Raw genomic sequence first — 20697 nt, 5'->3', positions numbered from 1 at the left:
GTATATGTGTAGTACACATTATAGAGAGGGTGATCACAGTGTGAGTACTACCATACGAGTATATGTGTAGTACACATTATACGGAGGGTGATCACAGTGTGAATACTACCATACGGGTATATGTGTAGTACACATTATACGGAGGGCGATCACAGCAGCGTTGTCGATGCTTTCGCTCAGTGTCGGTTAATTGTCAGAGTTCATTCCAGTAATTCAGGAATCATGATCTAATAAACCTCCTTTATTAAAACACAATGACTACATTTTAAATCCACACCACACATGCATGGTCCTTGTTCAATAAAGACGTGTGTACATAAATATCTCACCTCTCTGCTAAATGTGGTCAGGTGTGGACGGGCCTGCGCTTCCTGGCGGGTCAGTGGTTCTGGACGGGCGATGGAGAAGCCGTGCAGGATGTGGACGAGGAGATGCAATGTGGCCGGACTCAGAGGTTCTGTGGCGTCCTGGTGAAGAACAGCACCAAGCGCTACGAGACGGAGGACTGCAGCAAGAAGCTGAACTTCCTCTGTTACAGGAAACCTTGAAACAATCAATCTGTAGAAAAGCTCTTCTCCCTCTTCTCAGGTTCAGGTTGTATTTATGTGATTACTGTAGGCTAGCTCAACTAGGCGTGGACTGTCCTTTCTATTGTTTCATCAACTTTAATAATACTTTTATATTGATATATTCTTTCTCTGATATGAAGGAATGATCCTGTACACAGGTCCACATATGTTCTTACATATTAAGGAAGTGATGTCCTTTTACTTGTATTATTAGTGTGTAACCTGAGTTTCCTGCATTATTACATTGCAGCTGTTCTTCACAGGAGGAGTTCCCCAGAGTCTGGATAGTTCATCAATGCATGTGTGCTATTTAGAAGAAAAGCATTCAGCATGAAAACACTGGAGTTTCATTTGGATGTGGAACAATCCTTTTCATAGGTTCAGTTTCAGATATATATATATATGTATGTTCCCCTGCTGTGGGACCTATAAAGGAATTCTGTTTCTGATATATTTATACAAATAAAAGTTCTACATTGAGTTTTGTCATTATTGGATAAACTTCTAATAATTGATAAACCTGCTAGCTAGCTGAACTCCTCCTGAGTTTGATTGATTACATTTAAATGGATCCTCCATGAGCATCGTTCACTTTTCCTCAGTGTTTATCAGGGAGTTGATCTGAACCATGGGGTCACTTGACATCATGGCCACCAGGGGGCGCTATGAGGCTTCAGAAAACCTTCTCTCAGTGGGATGAGACTCTTTCCTGACTCGTTCAGCTTCATGGAGATCAAGCTGCAGACATGATCCACCAGCACCACGTGTTATTCACCATACCATGCAACATGAGTGTTTACGAGATTCAAGGGTTTTATTATCAGATGCACAGCAGCTACAGTGTAGTGATGGCAAAGCAAATCTTCAAGCTCCTCCAAAAAGCAACATATTATATATGGGACATAATCAATCAATCAATCAATGTTTATTTATAGCCCAATATCACAAATGTTACATTTGTCTCAGTGGACTTTACAGTTTGTACAAAATATCAGTATGACAATACGACACCCTCTGTCCTTAGACCCTCTGTCCTTAGACCCTCTGACCTTAGACCCTCTGTCCTTAGACCCTCACATCGTACAAGGAAACACTTCCGGAGAAAACCCACAGTTTAAAGGGAACATGGGAGAAACCTCAGGGAGAGCAACAGAGGAGGGATCCCTCTCCCAGGACGGACAGACGTGCAATAGATGCCGTGTGTAAATTGAAAAGATAATACATTTGCAACATAGGTAGTCCAAATGTTTGGAAATGCATGTGTGTATAATAGGAAGATGAATCCACGAGGATATCCATCCAGGACCTATGATCCAGGACCACAGCCACGACTCAAGATCCAGGGCTCGCGATCCAGGACAGAGGAGCGCAGGATCATCCATGACTCCGGATCCCGGCGTATATAGACACCAAAAAGAAAGACATTTGGGGAAGCTGGGTTAATCGGAACATGAGAGTACACAGGTATAGACAGAGAGAAGGAAGAAGTAAGATGTCCCCCGACAAACTAAGCCTATATCAGCAAAACTAGGGGCTGGATCTAATCAGCCCTAACTATAAGCTTTATCAAAAAGGAAGGTCTTAAGACATAAGACAAACTATAAGTCTGCTGTGTGTTTTGAGGGGGACGTCCACTTCAAATACCCGAGATCCTGCAGGTATGTATTGGAAGTGGACATCCTCTCTGAAGTCACTACCGTGCATTGGAAGTGGGCGGCACACTCTGAAATGTACAGGACCGTATCTCAACGATGCATCGACACAAGGAGCTGTTACTCAGACTGTGCTATGCAGGCCATCTGAAGATGTATTGATGTGAAAATGGAGACAATTGGACAATTTCAAATAGTAAGCTCTCTTGCAGGGCCTCCAAAGTACAGGGACACGTGGGGGTCACACCCACTACTACCCATTATGGGACGTATTTCTTCTTTATATACATTTTCCTTCATACTTTATTGCCGTGAAATAGGTCTTAAATTCTATTCAAAGTGGTCTTAAAAAGGTGTTAAAAAGTCTTACATTTGAGTTGGCGAAACCTGCAGGAACCCTGTACAATAAAAAGTCCTGCATTCAAAATGTTACAAGTAAAAGTACAAAAGTATTAGCATCAAAATATAGTTAAAGTACCACCTGCAGAGGGATCTAGATGCAGGTGTTCTCTTCCCCATAGAGACCGCCTCGCTGCACATTATCCCTTGCATAAAGATAGATTGTGGGTCCCTTATAACATGTTGTACACAGTGGAAATAAACATTCTGGTTACCTCAACATCAGGGATCTTATACATTAAACTCCTTCTGAATCAAACCGTCACGGTAGCCTTACCTTACTGATCCCTCTTAAATTAGAAAAACACACGTTACTTTACCAGCAGAGAGAAAATGGATTATTAAATTATTAATGTGACTAATAAAGAGCAGTTTGATTATTAAGTATTATTCTGTTGATCGATGTCATTACATTTGGTGAAAAACACATAATGACTTGTTTATGACTCGTTTTGTCAAAGTTTAGGACTTGACTTGACTTGAACTTGCCCATCCTGACTTGAGACTTGACTTGGACTTGCAAAACAATGACTTGAGACTTGACTCGGACTTGAGCGCAAAGACTTGAGATTTGACTCGGACTTGAAAAACAATGACTTGGTCCCACCTCTGCTGATTAGACAGCATGATTATTGCACAGGTGTGCCTTAGGCTGGCCACAATAAAAGGCCACTCTGAAACGTGCAGTTCTGCTTTATTGAGAGGTCTGGGGGGGGTCCGAAAACCAGTCAGTATCTGGTGAGACCACCATTTGCCTCACGCAGTGCAACACATCTCCTTCGCATAGAGTTGATCAGGTTGTTGATTGTGGCCTGTGGAAAGTTGGACCAGTGGGTTAGTTGAGCCAGTGGGTTAGTTGAGCCAGTGGGTTAGTTGAGCCAGTGGGTTAGTTGAACCAGTGGGTTAGTTGAGCCAGTGGGTTAGTTGAACCAGTGGGTTAGTTGAGCCAGTGGGTTAGTTGAGCCAGTGGGTTAGTTGAGCCAGTGGGTTAGTTGAGCCAGTGGGTTAGTTGAGCCAGTGGGTTAGTTGAACAAGTGGGTTAGTTGAGCCAGTGGGTTAGTTGAGCCAGTGGGTTAGTTGAGCCAGTGGGTTAGTTGAACCAGTGGGTTAGTTGAACCAGTGGGTTAGTTGAGCCAGTGGGTTAGTTGAGCCAGTGGGTAAGTTGAACCAGTGGGTTAGTTGAACCAGTGGGTTAGTTGAGCCAGTGGGTTAGTTGAACCAGTGGGTTAGTTGAGCCAGTGGGTTAGTTGAACCAGTGGGTTAGTTGAGCCAGTGGGTTAGTTGAACCAGTGGGTTAGTTGAGCCAGTGGGTTAGTTGAACCAGTGGGTTAGTTGAACCAGTGGGTTAGTTGAGCCAGTGGGTTAGTTGAGCCAGTGGGTAAGTTGAACCAGTGGGTTAGTTGAACCAGTGGGTAAGTTGAACCAGTGGGTTAGTTGAGCCAGTGGGTTAGTTGAACCAGTGGGTAAGTTGAACCAGTGGGTAAGTTGAACCAGTGGGTAGTTGAGCAGTGGTTGTTGAACCAGTGGGGTTAGTTGAGCCAGTGGGTTAGTTGAACCAGTGGGTTAGTTGAACCAGTGGGTTAGTTGAGCCAGTGGGTTAGTTGAGCCAGTGGGTTAGTTGAACCAGTGGGTTAGTTGAGCCAGTGGGTTAGTTGAACCAGTGGGTTAGTTGAGCCAGTGGGTTAGTTGAACCAGTGGGTTAGTTGAGCCAGTGGGTTAGTTGAACCAGTGGGTTAGTTGAGCCAGTGGGTTAGTTGAACCAGTGGGTTAGTTGAGCCAGTGGGTTAGTTGAGCCAGTGGGTCAGTTGAGCCAGTGGGTTAGTTGAGCCAGTGGGTTAGTTGAACCAGTGGGTTAGTTGAACCAGTGGGTTAGTTGAACCAGTGGGTTAGTTGAGCCAGTGGGTAAGTTGAACCAGTGGGTTGGTTGAACCAGTGGGTTAGTTGAGCCAGTGGGTAAGTTGAACCAGTGGGTAAGTTGAACCAGTGGGTTAGTTGAACCAGTGGGTTAGTTGAACCAGTGGGTTAGTTGAACCAGTGGGTTAGTTGAACCAGTGGGTTAGTTGAACCAGTGGGTTAGTTGAGCCAGTGGGTAAGTTGAACCAGTGGGTTAGTTGAGCCAGTGGGTAAGTTGAACCAGTGGGTAAGTTGAACCAGTGGGTTAGTTGAACCAGTGGGTTAGTTGAACCAGTGGGTTAGTTGAACTACCCCCTGTAACCAGGCAACGCCCTATAGTTGTAATCAAGTGACCAGAAAGTATGCAAGCTCCACCCATTTCTCATTGCCTGTGAAAGAGAGATCCTCATTGTGTTCTAGTAACTACAAAGGTTTACAAAAAAACGTTTTTTGCTTGTCAAAGTAAATTTCTAGATGTCAGCTTATCGGCTGTCATGTAAAAAAAAAAAGTATCCAGGTTTAAACACATATATTGTATATGTTGATGTATTGGCAACGTATTACACCATGTGAATCATTAAGCTAAAGATGACTCTGAATTTTAACTTTTTTTTAGAAGTAATATTTTCACTGCCTTGATCAAATATGAATTATTATCCTTGCCATTGATAGGAGACATCCTGAATTATAGGTGTGTGTTTTCATTTTACTATGTGTCATTTCTCCTTGCTTAGAGGACAGCATAAGTAAAAAATGGCTCAACTTACCCCACTCTCCCTAATGTGACTCTGATCCGGTTACTTGTGTTGTGGCAGATATTTCAGTAAGCTTTCTTAACGCTAATGTTATAATAGTCAGATTGCTCTGAAGATGGAGGTGATATTCTATTCATGTTCACGTTCACACAGTCGGTGATTTGAACTACAACGGCAGTGTAAACTGTATTTCCTTTCTCCTGTAATATGACTTGATCGCGTTAAACTTTGCACACTGTTGTTATCAGCTTTTCCACCATGGTTGCTACCTGCGCAGTTGCGATCAACGTCTTGCTCGTGCGTTGCATGATGGTTAGTCATTTTGTCCGACTTGCTCTGGAGGCTCGCCTACATGAGACGTTGAAATCTCGCGGGACAAAGACGCCCGCAGCCTTGAGAGCGAGGCGCGGCGAGGCGGCGCAGTTCCTCTCCACGGGCTGCGGAAGCGAAATGCTTGATGGGAAACGACTCGCTGGTATCTCGAGCTGAGCGCTCATTGGTGGTTTTTACCCCGTGCTGCTGATGAAGCTCTCCCATTGGCTCGGCTAAAGTTTGTTGTTGTTTTGTGTCAGTTTTACGTCGCCACTTCCATTCCCATTTTTCATCATTGTTCCACAATGTTTATCATCATGAAATTAATATCTATATATTTGATACTATACTTGCACTGCTTACCGTTTCATACTTTATATATCTAGTGTATTAATACACACTGTTCATACTGCTCACAGGCTGATATCTAGTGTATTCATACACACTGTTCATACTGCTCACAGGCTGATATCTAGTGTATTCATACCCCTCACTGTTTATTCATCATTCAATTCATTCTATATGTTATTCTGTAGATTGTGTACATTACTTTTCACTTCACTGCTTGTTGCACCTGGTTAGAAGCTAAACTGCATTTCGTTGTCTCAGTACCTGTAATCTGTGCAATAACAATAAAGTTGAATCTAATCTGGAGCAGGAACAAATGTATTTACTTAGTACATATCTGACATTAACGATTAAACACATGTGTGCATTCTTTATAAATGCAAACCGAGTCAAGCCGACTCCGGAGGTGGCGGTATGCACCTTAGATACCTCATTCACACCAACGTTGTTTAGGGCCGGTTCGGAGCTGGAGCTTGAAAAGCACCGGGGTTTCCTCTTCACACCGCAGCCGCCTCTTAGCTCCGGAATCCGGTTCGTTTCAAGCACCAACAAATTGTCCGGCCCGAGCAAAAGCACCACATACGTCACGCTTACGTCGAGGCGGGGGCAGAGACAGATCAACTCCTGAACAACAAAAAGCCCGCGTTTTATCCAGTTTGTACAACGATGGAGAAACTTAAGAGTTTCAGAGTTTCTGCCATAGACTGTATATATAAAGGTTTCTGCTCATGGTGAAGCAACGTGTCTGCGTGTTAAGGTGGAACCTGAGCATTCACGTTGATCACCTCTCATTATAACTCATTATAAATCTATAAAACTATAAATATTAAACTTTACTTCACGTGTTCATTTGAGAACAGCTGTTACATACCTGGGTGAAGGTTACAGTTCATTTAAATGAAAGATACAACGTTACTCCACACTCATGGTTCAGTCCACCTTAAGAAATAAGACCGACCTCGGAAGCAGTTGTGTTTTAAAAAAACCTTTATTGACACGAGTACACTTTTTTATAAGAATATAACTAAACCACAGAAATGACTCCGGAAAAGCTGCAGATAGAGCCATAAGAAATGAATGCAACTGATTTCATCCGTGCGGTTTGGCTTTATGAAGCAGGCACGCAAACGGTTACGTCATGACGCAAACGATGACGCAACACGCAGCACCAGTCGGACTCTGGGCGGTGTGAAAAGAGCCAGAGCTAAACCGAAGAACTGGTTCTGAACCTGAAAAGCTCTAGCACGGAGCTTGAACCGGAGTTGCGTTGGTGTGAATGAGGTAAAAGTTGTTGCAATCCGCCAAAAAGAAGAAGAAGAAGAAGAAGAAGAAGAAGAAGAAGAAGAGAAGAAGAAGAAGAAAGAAGAAGAAGAAGAAGAAGAAGAAGAAGAAGAGAAGAAGAAGAAGAAGAAGAAGAATAAGAAGAAGAAGAAGAAGAAGAAGAAGAAAGAAGAAGAAGAAGAAGACTCGGAGCTGTCCGACTTCAGGCGAGCTTTTTGAGACCTCCCCCGGCTGCGATCGACTATTCTCGTCTACTTTCGAGGCGAGCCGCAACCATAGACTGTATATATAATTGGACGTAGGGTCCGTGACGTCACCCATAGGATTCTGAAGAGTTGCCGTGAAGCCCTTAGTAGGCGGAGTCGGCCACTAACGGCTCGACAGTGACGCCAGAGTCTAATCCCGCCTGCTCCAAATAAGGGCAAAGAGGCGAAGCCGAGGCGGGACTTGCTGCCTCCGAACTGGAAGTAAACAGAGCTAGCTCAGGCTAAGAAGCTAAGCTAACATGAAATACATGCATACCAAGTTACTGCAAACAGTGTAGTTCCCCTATATAAACGTTACATTCATAATCAAATGAGACAATCTGCAAGAGAATTAGCTATATTTTGTTATTCTTGATGCTTGTCATTCACACGTTGAGAAAAGACGGACTCCACCGCCCGGACCTAACGGAGCCGCAGTGGGCTAGCTCCGGGACGCCGGCTGGAGCTAGCCCCCTGCGGCTCCGTTAGCTCCGATGGCCACCACTGGGATAATTGGGTCCCCTATTAACATTTGCTCCCGTTTAGCATTATGGGCGTCATAGCCATAGACTATAAAAGTCTTACCCAAGGCTGAATCATAAACTAAAATGTATATGTATGCATAAAGGGTTACGTCCTTAGCTGGCTAATAAGTAGTAAGCTAAGCTACCAAGCACACAAACACCTGCGAACGGGGTTAACATGTATAATATTATCATTTTAGACTTCTTGGAAGTTCTGTTAGTACATTCAAGCGCACAGTACAACATTTTAATTGTCTGGTATTTGTAACAATATTCCCTAAAAGGCACAATCACCACGAACACGGCTAAAGGGTCAAGTACAGTACTATGACTAACTAACGTCGTAGCCTCTATGGTTGTAGCCTAGCAGAGTGGACAAGTTGCTGTTAGCTGACAGTGAAGCATGTACATGTCCATCAAAGTGACCACGCCCTAATTTATGCAACAGCTTTAAGGCTTAATATTAATTAAACAGATGAGTTGAGAAAAAATGCACCCCCCCCAATCCATATTCATGAAGGGGGAATCTAACTATACAGAGAATATGGTTTTTTGAACCACGATGTAAACATGTTTATTTCTGCTGTAAAGTTGGGCATTTTAACATGGGGGTCTATGGAAATTGCTCCCTTCTGTAGCCTGCTCCTACTGGCCACTAGATGAACTGCAGTTTGAGACACTTCCGTATTAGCGTCCCGGCTCTTCCCTAGAGTTTGCCGCTTGGCCGCAATGCGTCTCAAACAAGCCTACTATGTTCTGTGACCGATCACGTGGTGAGAGTGCACACCCACTTTTAATCACAGTCAAAACCAGGGGCTCACATCAACTAAGTCCATTTCAATCAGAGACACGTTCCAATGTGATTTATTGTAAATAGTTAAATACGGAAACAGAACATGGATCTTTTACCCAAGATCATCTATTAAATCAAAGCAACGCACAGATGCAACACTATGATGATTTTAAATAATGCACTTATGTGATTGGTCGAAAGTGGCAGAGGAAATCTGAAAGGCTCCCGATAATTACAAGAGAAAATCAAAATTGTTAGAAAAAGTCAGAATTGTTCAAAATGACAGAATTCTTGGAAAAAAGTCAGATTTCTAAGAAAAAGTCAGAATTCTACTGGCACCATATCTTTGTCATGGTGGGATGGTGCATTTGTTTTTCAAATGAAATGTTTTGTGTAGTGCTGAAGTATGGCGGTATTCAAAAGTGTGTGTGTGTGTGTGTGTGTGTGTGTGTGTGTGTGTGTGTGTGTGTGTGTGTGTATATGTGTGTGTGTGCGTTGAAAGGATAACTTCCTGTCCTGCCTTTACTTTTCCCGTTAAATATTTTACTTTACCGGCTCATTAAACTCCAATAGAAACCTTCCTGAGGGACAAAGAATATTCAAAAAGCCATGGATGTCACGGTCGCTCTGCGTGTCAGCTGGGTTTTGCACACTAGTTGTGATTTGCCTAGATCTGAGCTGTGATTGGTGCAGCCAGTCTGTGAATCGAGTATTTTAAATATCATCTCCTGAAAACCCAGAGACTCAGCGCTGGCTTCCAATCCGTCATCATCCAAGGTGAGTGCTGGATTTGAATTGTATTCCTTGTTATTCCCTGTACTTTGAACTGAAGTCTTGCTTCCAGACTGCAGAGGGTTGAAGGGCAGCACTACAGTTCAGTTACCAGTAGAGTCAGGTGTTTAAGTGTTGGATAAAGAGCAGAGGTGGTAGAGTCGTACTCAAAGGTTGAAGCACTCTTTAACGAACTGTTTCATTGTAATTACATCTCCAAGGTAAATGATGAAATGCCTTTTGAAAAACTTTGGATAGTTTTAATCGTATCAATATGTCAAAATAACGTTTTACTGAGCTAAGAAAAAGCTGGCGTCGATGTCTTTTTTTATTCTAGAAAGTCAGAAGTAACAAGGAATCATGTGAAGAAATAAAGTAGTATAGAAATAATCATTTTGCAATTTGAGATTTAGTTTAGTCAAAAATATCTTGTATACCAGTTTCATTACGATAATCCAATCATTTCAATAAAAGCAAAGCTGACATCAATAACATTTGCATGATTGACAATTGAATGCAATTCCCTTCAGAAAGTATTAGCCGAAACAAATAGTACTTGGTTTTTTCATACAGAAATAAAAAATGTAAATCAATATTGAAATATGAAAATGAACGGTTTAAACCTGCTGATACTTAGGTGCACACACGCACTGAGCTACTGCCGCCCAACCATAGCTCTGATAATGGTGGGATGTTCAAAGTTATTTTTGCAGACTACAAAGTATATATAAATATAAATGTGACTGCAGGTCTGTGGAAACCATGATGAGAAAAGCCTCCGTCCTGCTGCTGCTGTTTGCTGCCGTGTGCGGGTCTACTCTGAGACCTGGCTTTACATATTACAATGAACCGAAGACATGGAGCGAAGCACAGACCTTTTGCAGAGAACACCACAGTGATCTGGCCACCATCAGAGCCGGAGAAGAGTTGGAGGGTTCGTTTCATAATGACGTATGGATCGGTTTGTTCAAAAACACTAAAGACTCCGAGTGGAAATGGTCGGAAACAGACGAGATCGCCAACTTCACCAACTGGGCATTCGGTAAGTCTGGCTAGCACGAAACTTTAGGCTGTTAGGCTTTTAAAGAGTCCTCTCCTGCTGATGTTCAGGTGTATATCAGTATGTAGTGTCTCTACTTTAAAGAGTCCTCTCCTGCTGATGTTCAGGTATATATCAGTATGTAATGTCTCTACTTTAAAGAGTCCTCTCCTGCTGATGTTCAGGTGTATATCAGTATGTAGTGTCTCTACTTTAAAGAGTCCTCTCTTGCTGATGTTCAGGTGTATATCAGTATGTAGTGTCTCTACTTTAAGAGTCCTCTCTTGCTGATGTTCAGGTGTATATCAGTATGTAGTGTCTCTACTTTAAAGAGTCCTCTCCTGCTGATGTTCAGGTGTATATCAGTATGTAGTGTCTCTACTTTAAAGAGTCCTCTCCTGCTGATGTTCAGGTGTGTATCAGTATGTAGTGTCTCTACTTTAAAGAGTCCTCTCCTGCTGATGTTCAGGTGTATATCAGTATGTAGTGTCTCTACTTTAAAGAGTCCTCTCCTGCTGATGTTCAGGTGTATATCAGTATGTAGTGTCTCTACTTTAAAGAGTCCTCTCCTGCTGATGTTCAGGTGTATATCAGTATGTAGTGTCTCTACTTTAAAGAGTCCTCTCCTGCTGATGTTCACCAACCTTCTCCTCACTTTCTATCAATAGTGTCTCTGAGTTAAAGCAAAAACTGAAAAATAAAGAAATGTTTCTGGTTTGTGAATCATGTCAAACACTTTTTCTACTTCTTGCAGGTCAACCAAAACTCAATGATGATAAATGTGTTGTGATGTTCAAGCATAATCACAAATGGAATGACAAGCGATGTGACAGCAAGTTCAGTTTCTTGTGTTCCGATGAGAGTCTGGTGAAGGAGAGGAAGACGTGGGATCAGGCTTTGAGGCACTGCAGGCTTCTGGAGGCTGAAAACCCAAATGAGCCAGTGGACCTCACCTGGAACTACCGCTACGACCTGGCCTCCGTGCGCACTGAGGACGACCGCGCCTACGCACGCCCGAGGGCTGGAGAGGCTTCCACTGACCAGGTGACGGAGCTTTCTACACAGAGTTTGTGTTTTAGAGCAACTCCTCCTGTGTGTTGACATTTTGCACACCGACATTTCTTCTAAGGCTGTCTTCGTTAACACTCGATCTTCATCTGGAAACATTAAGGAGTAGAAAAAGAAACACTAATGAATCCAGTTATCCAGCCTCCTATAAAACTAGCATGGTATCACAGTGTGAGTACTACCATACGAGTATATGTGTAGTACACATTATACGGAGGGCGATCACAGTGTGAATACTACCATACGAGTATATGTGTAGTACACATTATACAGAGGGTGATCACAGTATGAATACTACCATACGAGTATATGTGTAGTACACATTATACAGAGGGTGATCACAGTGTGAATACTACCATACGAGTATATGTGTAGTACACATTATACGGAGGGCGATCACAGTGTGAATACTACCATACGAGTATATGTGTAGTACACATTATACGGAGGGCGATCACAGTGTGAATACTACCATACGAGTATATGTGTAGTACACATTATACGGAGGGCGATCACAGTGTGAATACTACCATACGAGTATATGTGTAGTACACATTATACGGAGGGCGATCACAGTATGAATACTACCATACGAGTATATGTGTAGTACACATTATACGGAGGGCGATCACAGTGTGAATACTACCATACGAGTATATGTGTAGTACACATTATACGGAGGGTGATCACAGTGTGAATACTACCATACGAGTATATGTGTACTACACATTATACGGAGGGTGATCACAGTGTGAATACTACCATACGAGTATATGTGTAGTACACATTATACGGAGGGCGATCACAGCAGCGTTGTCGATGCTTTCGCTCAGTGTCGGTTAATTGTCAGAGTTCATTCCAGTAATTCAGGAATCATGATCTAATAAACCTCCTTTATTAAAACACAATGACTACATTTTAAATCCACACCACACATGCATGGTCCTTGTTCAATAAAGACGTGTGTACATAAATATCTCACCTCTCTGCTAAATGTGGTCAGGTGTGGACGGGCCTGCGCTTCCTGGCGGGTCAGTGGTTCTGGACGGGCGATGGAGAAGCCGTGCAGGATGTGGACGAGGAGATGCAATGTGGCCGGACTCAGAGGTTCTGTGGCGTCCTGGTGAAGAACAGCACCAAGCGCTACGAGACGGAGGACTGCAGCAAGAAGCTGAACTTCCTCTGTTACAGGAAACCTTGAAACAATCAATCTGTAGAAAAGCTCTTCTCCCTCTTCTCAGGTTCAGGTTGTATTTATGTGATTACTGTAGGCTAGCTCAACTAGGCGTGGACTGTCCTTTCTATTGTTTCATCAACTTTAATAATACTTTTATATTGATATATTCTTTCTCTGATATGAAGGAATGATCCTGTACACAGGTCCACATATGTTCTTACATATTAAGGAAGTGATGTCCTTTTACTTGTATTATTAGTGTGTAACCTGAGTTTCCTGCATTATTACATTGCAGCTGTTCTTCACAGGAGGAGTTCCCCAGAGTCTGGATAGTTCATCAATGCATGTGTGCTATTTAGAAGAAAAGCATTCAGCATGAAAACACTGGAGTTTCATTTGGATGTGGAACAATCCTTTTCATAGGTTCAGTTTCAGATATATATATATGTATGTTCCCCTGCTGTGGGACCTATAAAGGAATTCTGTTTCTGATATATTTATACAAATAAAAGTTCTACATTGAGTTTTGTCATTATTGGATAAACTTCTAATAATTGATAAACCTGCTAGCTAGCTGAACTCCTCCTGAGTTTGATTGATTACATTTAAATGGATCCTCCATGAGCATCGTTCACTTTTCCTCAGTGTTTATCAGGGAGTTGATCTGAACCATGGGGTCACTTAACATCATGGCCACCAGGGGGCGCTATGAGGCTTCAGAAAACCTTCTCTCAGTGGGATGAGACTCTTTCCTGACTCGTTCAGCTTCATGGAGATCAAGCTGCAGACATGATCCACCAGCACCACGTGTTATTCACCATACCATGCAACATGAGTGTTTACGAGATTCAAGGGTTTTATTATCAGATGCACAGCAGCTACAGTGTAGTGATGGCAAAGCAAATCTTCAAGCTCCTCCAAAAAGCAACATATTATATATGGGACATAATCAATCAATCAATCAATGTTTATTTATAGCCCAATATCACAAATGTTACATTTGTCTCAGTGGACTTTACAGTTTGTACAAAATATCAGTATGACAATACGACACCCTCTGTCCTTAGACCCTCTGTCCTTAGACCCTCTGACCTTAGACCCTCTGTCCTTAGACCCTCACATCGTACAAGGAAACACTTCCGGAGAAAACCCACAGTTTAAAGGGAACATGGGAGAAACCTCAGGGAGAGCAACAGAGGAGGGATCCCTCTCCCAGGACGGACAGACGTGCAATAGATGCCGTGTGTAAATTGAAAAGATAATACATTTGCAACATAGGTAGTCCAAATGTTTGGAAATGCATGTGTGTATAATAGGAAGATGAATCCACGAGGATATCCATCCAGGACCTATGATCCAGGACCACAGCCACGACTCAAGATCCAGGGCTCGCGATCCAGGACAGAGGAGCGCAGGATCATCCATGACTCCGGATCCCGGCGTATATAGACACCAAAAAGAAAGACATTTGGGGAAGCTGGGTTAATCGGAACATGAGAGTACACAGGTATAGACAGAGAGAAGGAAGAAGGAAGATGTCCCCCGACAAACTAAGCCTATATCAGCAAAACTAGGGGCTGAATCTAATCAGCCCTAACTATAAGCTTTATCAAAAAGGAAGGTCTTAAGACATAAGACAAACTATAAGTCTGCTGTGTGTTTTGAGGGGGACGTCCACTTCAAATACCCGAGATCCTGCAGGTATGTATTGGAAGTGGACATCCTCTCTGAAGTCACTACCGTGCATTGGAAGTGGGCGGCACACTCTGAAATGTACAGGACCGTATCTCAACGATGCATCGACACAAGGAGCCGTTACTCAGACTGTGCTATGCAGGCCATCTGAAGATGTATTGATGTGAAAATGGAGACAATTGGACAATTTCAAATAGTAAGCTCTCTTGCAGGGCCTCCAAAGTACAGGGACACGTGGGGGTCACACCCACTACTACCCATTATGGGACGTATTTCTTCTTTATATACATTTTCCTTCATACTTTATTGCCGTTAAATAGGTCTTAAATTCTATTCAAAGTGGTCTTAAAAAGGTGTTAAAAAGTCTTACATTTGAGTTGGCGAAACCTGCAGGAACCCTGTACAATAAAAAGTCCTGCATTCAAAATGTTACAAGTAAAAGTACAAAAGTATTAGCATCAAAATATAGTTAAAGTACCACCTGCAGAGGGATCTAGATGCAGGTGTTCTTTATAGAGACCGCCTCGCTGCACATTATCCCTTGCATAAAGATAGATTGTGGGTCCCTTATAACATGTTGTACACAGTGGAAATAAACATTCTGGTTACCTCAACATCAGGGATCTTATACATTAAACTCCTTCTGAATCAAACCGTCACGGTAGCCTTACCTTACTGATCCCTCTTAAATTAGAAAAACACACGTTACTTTACCAGCAGAGAGAAAATGGATTATTAAATTATTAATGTGACTAATAAAGAGCAGTTTGATTATTAAGTATTATTCTGTTGATCGATGTCATTACATTTGGTGAAAAACACATAATGACTTGTTTATGACTCGTTTTGTCAAAGTTTAGGACTTGACTTGACTTGAACTTGCCCATCCTGACTTGAGAATTGACTTGGACTTGCAAAACAATGACTTGAGACTTGACTCGGACTTGAGCGCAAAGACTTGAGACTTGACTCGGACTTGCAAAACAATGACTTGGTCCCACCTCTGCTGATTAGACAGCATGATTATTGCACAGGTGTGCCTTAGGCTGGCCACAATAAAAGGCCACTCTGAAACGTGCAGTTCTGCTTTATTGAGAGGTCTGGGGGGGGTCCGAAAACCAGTCAGTATCTGGTGTGACCACCATTTGCCTCACGCAGTGCAACACATCTCCTTCGCATAGAGTTGATCAGGTTGTTGATTGTGGCCTGTGGAAAGTTGGACCAGTGGGTTAGTTGAGCCAGTGGGTTAGTTGAGCCAGTGGGTTAGTTGAACCAGTGGGTTAGTTGAGCCAGTGGGTTAGTTGAACCAGTGGGTTAGTTGAGCCAGTGGGTTAGTTGAGCCAGTGGGTTAGTTGAGCCAGTGGGTTAGTTGAGCCAGTGGGTTAGTTGAACCAGTGGGTTAGTTGAACCAGTGGGTTAGTTGAGCCAGTGGGTTAGTTGAGCCAGTGGGTTAGTTGAGCCAGTGGGTTAGTTGAACCAGTGGGTAAGTTGAACCAGTGGGTTAGTTGAGCCAGTGGGTTAGTTGAACCAGTGGGTAAGTTGAACCAGTGGGTTAGTTGAGCCAGTGGGTTAGTTGAGCCAGTGGGTTAGTTGAACCAGTGAGTTAGTTGAACCAGTGGGTTAGTTGAACCAGTGGGTTAGTTGAGCCAGTGGGTTAGTTGAGCCAGTGGGTTAGTTGAGCCAGTGGGTTAGTTGAGCCAGTGGGTTAGTTGAACCAGTGGGTTAGTTGAACCAGTGGGTAAGTTGAACCAGTGGGTTAGTTGAACCAGTGGGTTAGTTGAGCCAGTGGGTTAGTTGAACCAGTGGGTTAGTTGAGCCAGTGGGTTAGTTGAGCCAGTGGGTTAGTTGAGCCAGTGGGTTAGTTGAGCCAGTGGGTTAGTTGAGCCAGTGGGTTAGTTGAACCAGTGGGTTAGTTGAACCAGTGGGTTAGTTGAGCCAGTGGGTTAGTTGAGCCAGTGGGTAAGTTGAACCAGTGGGTTAGTTGAACCAGTGGGTTAGTTGAACCAGTGGGTAAGTTGAACCAGTGGGTTAGTTGAGCCAGTGGGTTAGTTGAACCAGTGGGTAAGTTGAACCAGTGGGTTAGTTGAACCAGTGGGTTAGTTGAGCCAGTGGGTTAGTTGAACCAGTGGGTTAGTTGAGCCAGTGGGTTAGTTGAACCAGTGGGTTAGTTGAGCCAGTGGGTTAGTTGAGCCAGTGGGTCAGTTGAGCCAGTGGGTTAGTTGAGCCAGTGGGTTAGTTGAACCAGTGGATTAGTTGAACCAGTGGGTTAGTTGAGCCAGTGGGTAAGTTGAACCAGTGGGTAAGTTGAACCAGTGGGTTAGTTGAACCAGTGGGTTAGTTGAGCCAGTGGGTAAGTTGAACCAGTGGGTTAGTTGAGCCAGTGGGTCAGTTGAGCCAGTGGGTTAGTTGAACCAGTGGGTTAGTTGAACCAGTGGGTTAGTTGAACCAGTGGGTTAGTTGAACCAGTGGGTTAGTTGAGCCAGTGGGTAAGTTGAACCAGTGGGTTAGTTGAACCAGTGGGTTAGTTGAGCCAGTGGGTAAGTTGAACCAGTGGGTAAGTTGAACCAGTGGGTTAGTTGAACCAGTGGGTTAGTTGAACCACCCCCTGTAACCAGGCAACGCCCTATAGTTGTAATCAAGTGACCAGAAAGTATGCAAGCTCCACCCATTTCTCATTGCCTGTGAAAGAGAGATCCTCATTGTGTTCTAGTAACTACAAAGGTTTACAAAAAAACGTTTTTTGCTTGTCAAAGTAAATTTCTAGATGTCAGCTTATCGGCTGTCATGTAAAAAAAAAAGTATCCAGGTTTAAACACATATATTGTATATGTTGATGTATTGGCAACGTATTACACCATGTGAATCATTAAGCTAAAGATGACTCTGAATTTTAACTTTTTTTTAGAAGTAATATTTTCACTGCCTTGATCAAATATGAATTCTTATCCTTGCCATTGATAGGAGACATCCTGAATTATAGGTGTGTGTTTTCATTTTTACTATGTGTCATTTCTCCTTGCTTAGAGGACAGCATAAGTAAAAAATGGCTCAACTTACCCCACTCTCCCTAATGTGACTCTGATCCGGTTACTTGTGTTGTGGCAGATATTTCAGTAAGCTTTCTTAACGCTAATGTTATAATAGTCAGATTGCTCTGAAGATGGAGGTGATATTCTATTCATGTTCACGTTCACACAGTCGCTGATTTGAACTACAACGGCAGTGTAAACTGTATTTCCTTTCTCCTGTAATATGACTTGATCGCGTTAAACTTTGCACACTGTTGTTATCAGCTTTTCCACCATGGTTGCTACCTGCGCAGTTGCGATCAACGTCTTGCTCGTGCGTTGCATGATGGTTAGTCATTTTGTCCGACTTGCTCTGGAGGCTCGCCTACATGAGACGTTGAAATCTCGCGGGACAAAGACGCCCGCAGCCTTGAGAGCGAGGCGCGGCGAGGCGGCGCAGTTCCTCTCCACGGGCTGCGGAAGCGAAATGCTTGATGGGAAACGACTCGCTGGTATCTCGAGCTGAGCACTCATTGGTGGTTTTTACCCCGTGCTGCTGATGAAGCTCTCCCATTGGCTTGGCTAAAGTTTGTTGTTGTTTTGTGTCAGTTTTACGTCGCCACTTCCATTCCCATTTTTCATCATTGTTCCACAATGTTTATCATCATGAAATTAATATCTATATATTTGATACTATACTTGCACTGCTTACCGTTTCATACTTTATATATCTAGTGTATTAATACACACTGTTCATACTGCTCACAGGCTGATATCTAGTGTATTCATACACACTGTTCATACTGCTCACAGGCTGATATCTAGTGTATTCATACCCCTCACTGTTTATTCATCATTCAATTCATTCTATATGTTATTCTGTAGATTGTGTACATTACTTTTCACTTCACTGCTTGTTGCACCTGGTTAGAAGCTAAACTGCATTTCGTTGTCTCAGTACCTGTAATCTGTGCAATAACAATAAAGTTGAATCTAATCTGGAGCAGGAACAAATGTATTTACTTAGTACATATCTGACATTAACGATTAAACATGTGTGCATTCTTTATAAATGCAAACCGAGTCAAGCCGACTCCGGAGGTGGCGGTATGCACCTTAGATACCTCATTCACACCAACGTTGTTTAGGGCCGGTTCGGAGCTGGAGCTTGAAAAGCACCGGGGTTTCCTCTTCACACCGCAGCCGCCTCTTAGCTCCGGAATCCGGTTCGTTTCAAGCACCAACAAATTGTCCGGCCCGAGCAAAAGCACCACATACATCACGCTTACGTCGAGGCGGGGGCAGAGACAGATCAACTCCTGAACAACAAAAAGCTCGCGTTTTATCCAGTTTGTACAACGATGGAGAAACTTAAGAGTTTCAGTGTTTCTGCCATAGACTGTATATATAAAGGTTTCTGCTCATGGTGAAGCAACGTGTCTGCGTGCTAAGGTGGAACCTGAGCATTCACGTTGATCACCTCTCATTATAACTCATTATAAATCTATAAAACTATAAATATTAAACTTTACTTCACGTGTTCATTTGAGAACAGCTGTTACATACCTGGGTGAAGGTTACAGTTCATTTAAATGAAAGATACAACGTTACTCCACACTCAGGGTTCAGTCCACCTTAAGAAATAAGACCGACCTCGGAAGCAGTTGTGTTTTTAAAAAACCTTTATTGACACGAGTACACTTGTTTATAAGAATATAACTAAACCACAGAAATGACTCCGGAAAAGCTGCAGATAGAGCCATAAGAAATGAATGCAACTGATTTCATCCGTGCGGTTTGGCTTTATGAAGCAGGCACGCAAACGGTTACGTCATGACGCAAACGATGACGCAACACGCAGCACCAGTCGGACTCTGGGCGGTGTGAAAAGAGCCAGAGCTAAACCGAAGAACTGGTTCTGAACCTGAAAAGCTCTAGCACGGAGCTTGAACCGGAGTTGCGTTGGTGTGAATGAGGTAAAAGTTGTTTGCAATCCGCCAAAAAAGAAGAAGAAGAAGAAGAAGAAGAAGAAGAAGAAGAAGAAGAAGAAGAAGAAGAAGAAGAAGAAGAAGAAGAAGAAGAAGAAGAAGAAGAAGAAGAAGAAGAAGAAGAAGACTCGGACCTGTCCGACTTCAGGCGAGCTTTTTGAGACCTCCCCCGGCTGCGATCGACTATTCTCGTCTACTTTCGAGGCGAGCCGCAACCATAGACTGTATATATAATTGGACGTAGGGTCCGTGACGTCACCCATAGGATTCTGAAGAGTTGCCGTGAAGCCCTTAGTAGGCGGAGTCGGCCACTAACGGCTCGACTGTGACGTCAGAGTCTAATCCCGCCTGCTCCAAATAAGGGCAAAGAGGCGAAGCCGAGGCGGGACTTGCTGCCTCCGAACTGGAAGTAAACAGAGCTAGCTCAGGCTAAGAAGCTAAGCTAACATGAAATACATGCATACCAAGTTACTGCAAACAGTGTAGTTCCCCTATATAAACGTTACATTCATAATCAAATGAGACAATCTGCAAGAGAATTAGCTATATTTTGTTATTCTTAATGCTTGTCATTCACACGTTGAGAAAAGACGGACTCCACCGCCCGGACCTAACGGAGCCGCAGTGGGCTAGCTCCGGGACGCCGGCTAGAGCTAGCCCCCTGCGGCTCCGTTAGCTCCGGCGGCCACCACTGGGATAATTGGGTCCCCTATTAACATTTGCTCCCGTTTAGCATTATGGGCGTCATAGCCATAGACTATAAAAGTCTTACCCAAGGCTGAATCATAAACTAAAATGTATATGTATGCATAAAGGGTTACGTCCTTAGCTGGCTAATAAGTAGTAAGCTAAGCTACCAAGCACACAAACACCTGCGAACGGGGTTAACATGTATAATATTATCATTTTAGACTTCTTGGAAGTTCTGTTAGTACATTCAAGCGCACAGTACAACATTTTAATTGTCTGGTATTTGTAACAATATTCCCTAAAAGGCACGATCACCACGAACACGGCTAAAGGGTCAAGTACAGTACTATGACTAACTAACGTTGTAGCCTCTATGGTTGTAGCCTAGCAGAGTGGACAAGTTGCTGTTAGCTGACAGTGAAGCATGTACATGTCCATCAAAGTGACCACGCCCTAATTTATGCAACAGCTTTAAGGCTTAATATTAATT

General features: G+C 43.1%; 1 protein-coding gene across 1 annotated transcript; it reads left to right on the top strand.

Annotated features, from left to right (window-relative positions):
• The first annotated feature begins 8970 nt into the window (after positions 1 to 8970).
• Positions 8971 to 13290, top strand: LOC117534515 (macrophage mannose receptor 1-like). The gene is made up of 4 exons (XM_034198726.1): positions 8971 to 9548; positions 10292 to 10584; positions 11336 to 11625; positions 12653 to 13290. The coding sequence occupies exons 2-4, from the start codon at positions 10305 to 10307 to the stop codon at positions 12848 to 12850; spliced, it is 768 nt and encodes a 255-aa protein (XP_034054617.1). The 5' UTR covers positions 8971 to 9548; positions 10292 to 10304; the 3' UTR covers positions 12851 to 13290.
• The last annotated feature ends 7407 nt before the right edge of the window (positions 13291 to 20697 follow it).

This window comes from Gymnodraco acuticeps, unplaced genomic scaffold (assembly GCF_902827175.1).
Source record: "Gymnodraco acuticeps unplaced genomic scaffold, fGymAcu1.1, whole genome shotgun sequence".
NCBI classification, from domain to species: Eukaryota; Metazoa; Chordata; class Actinopteri; order Perciformes; family Bathydraconidae; genus Gymnodraco; species Gymnodraco acuticeps.
Note: the sequence above shows the minus strand (reverse complement) of the source record. Positions and strands in the feature narration are given on the sequence as shown.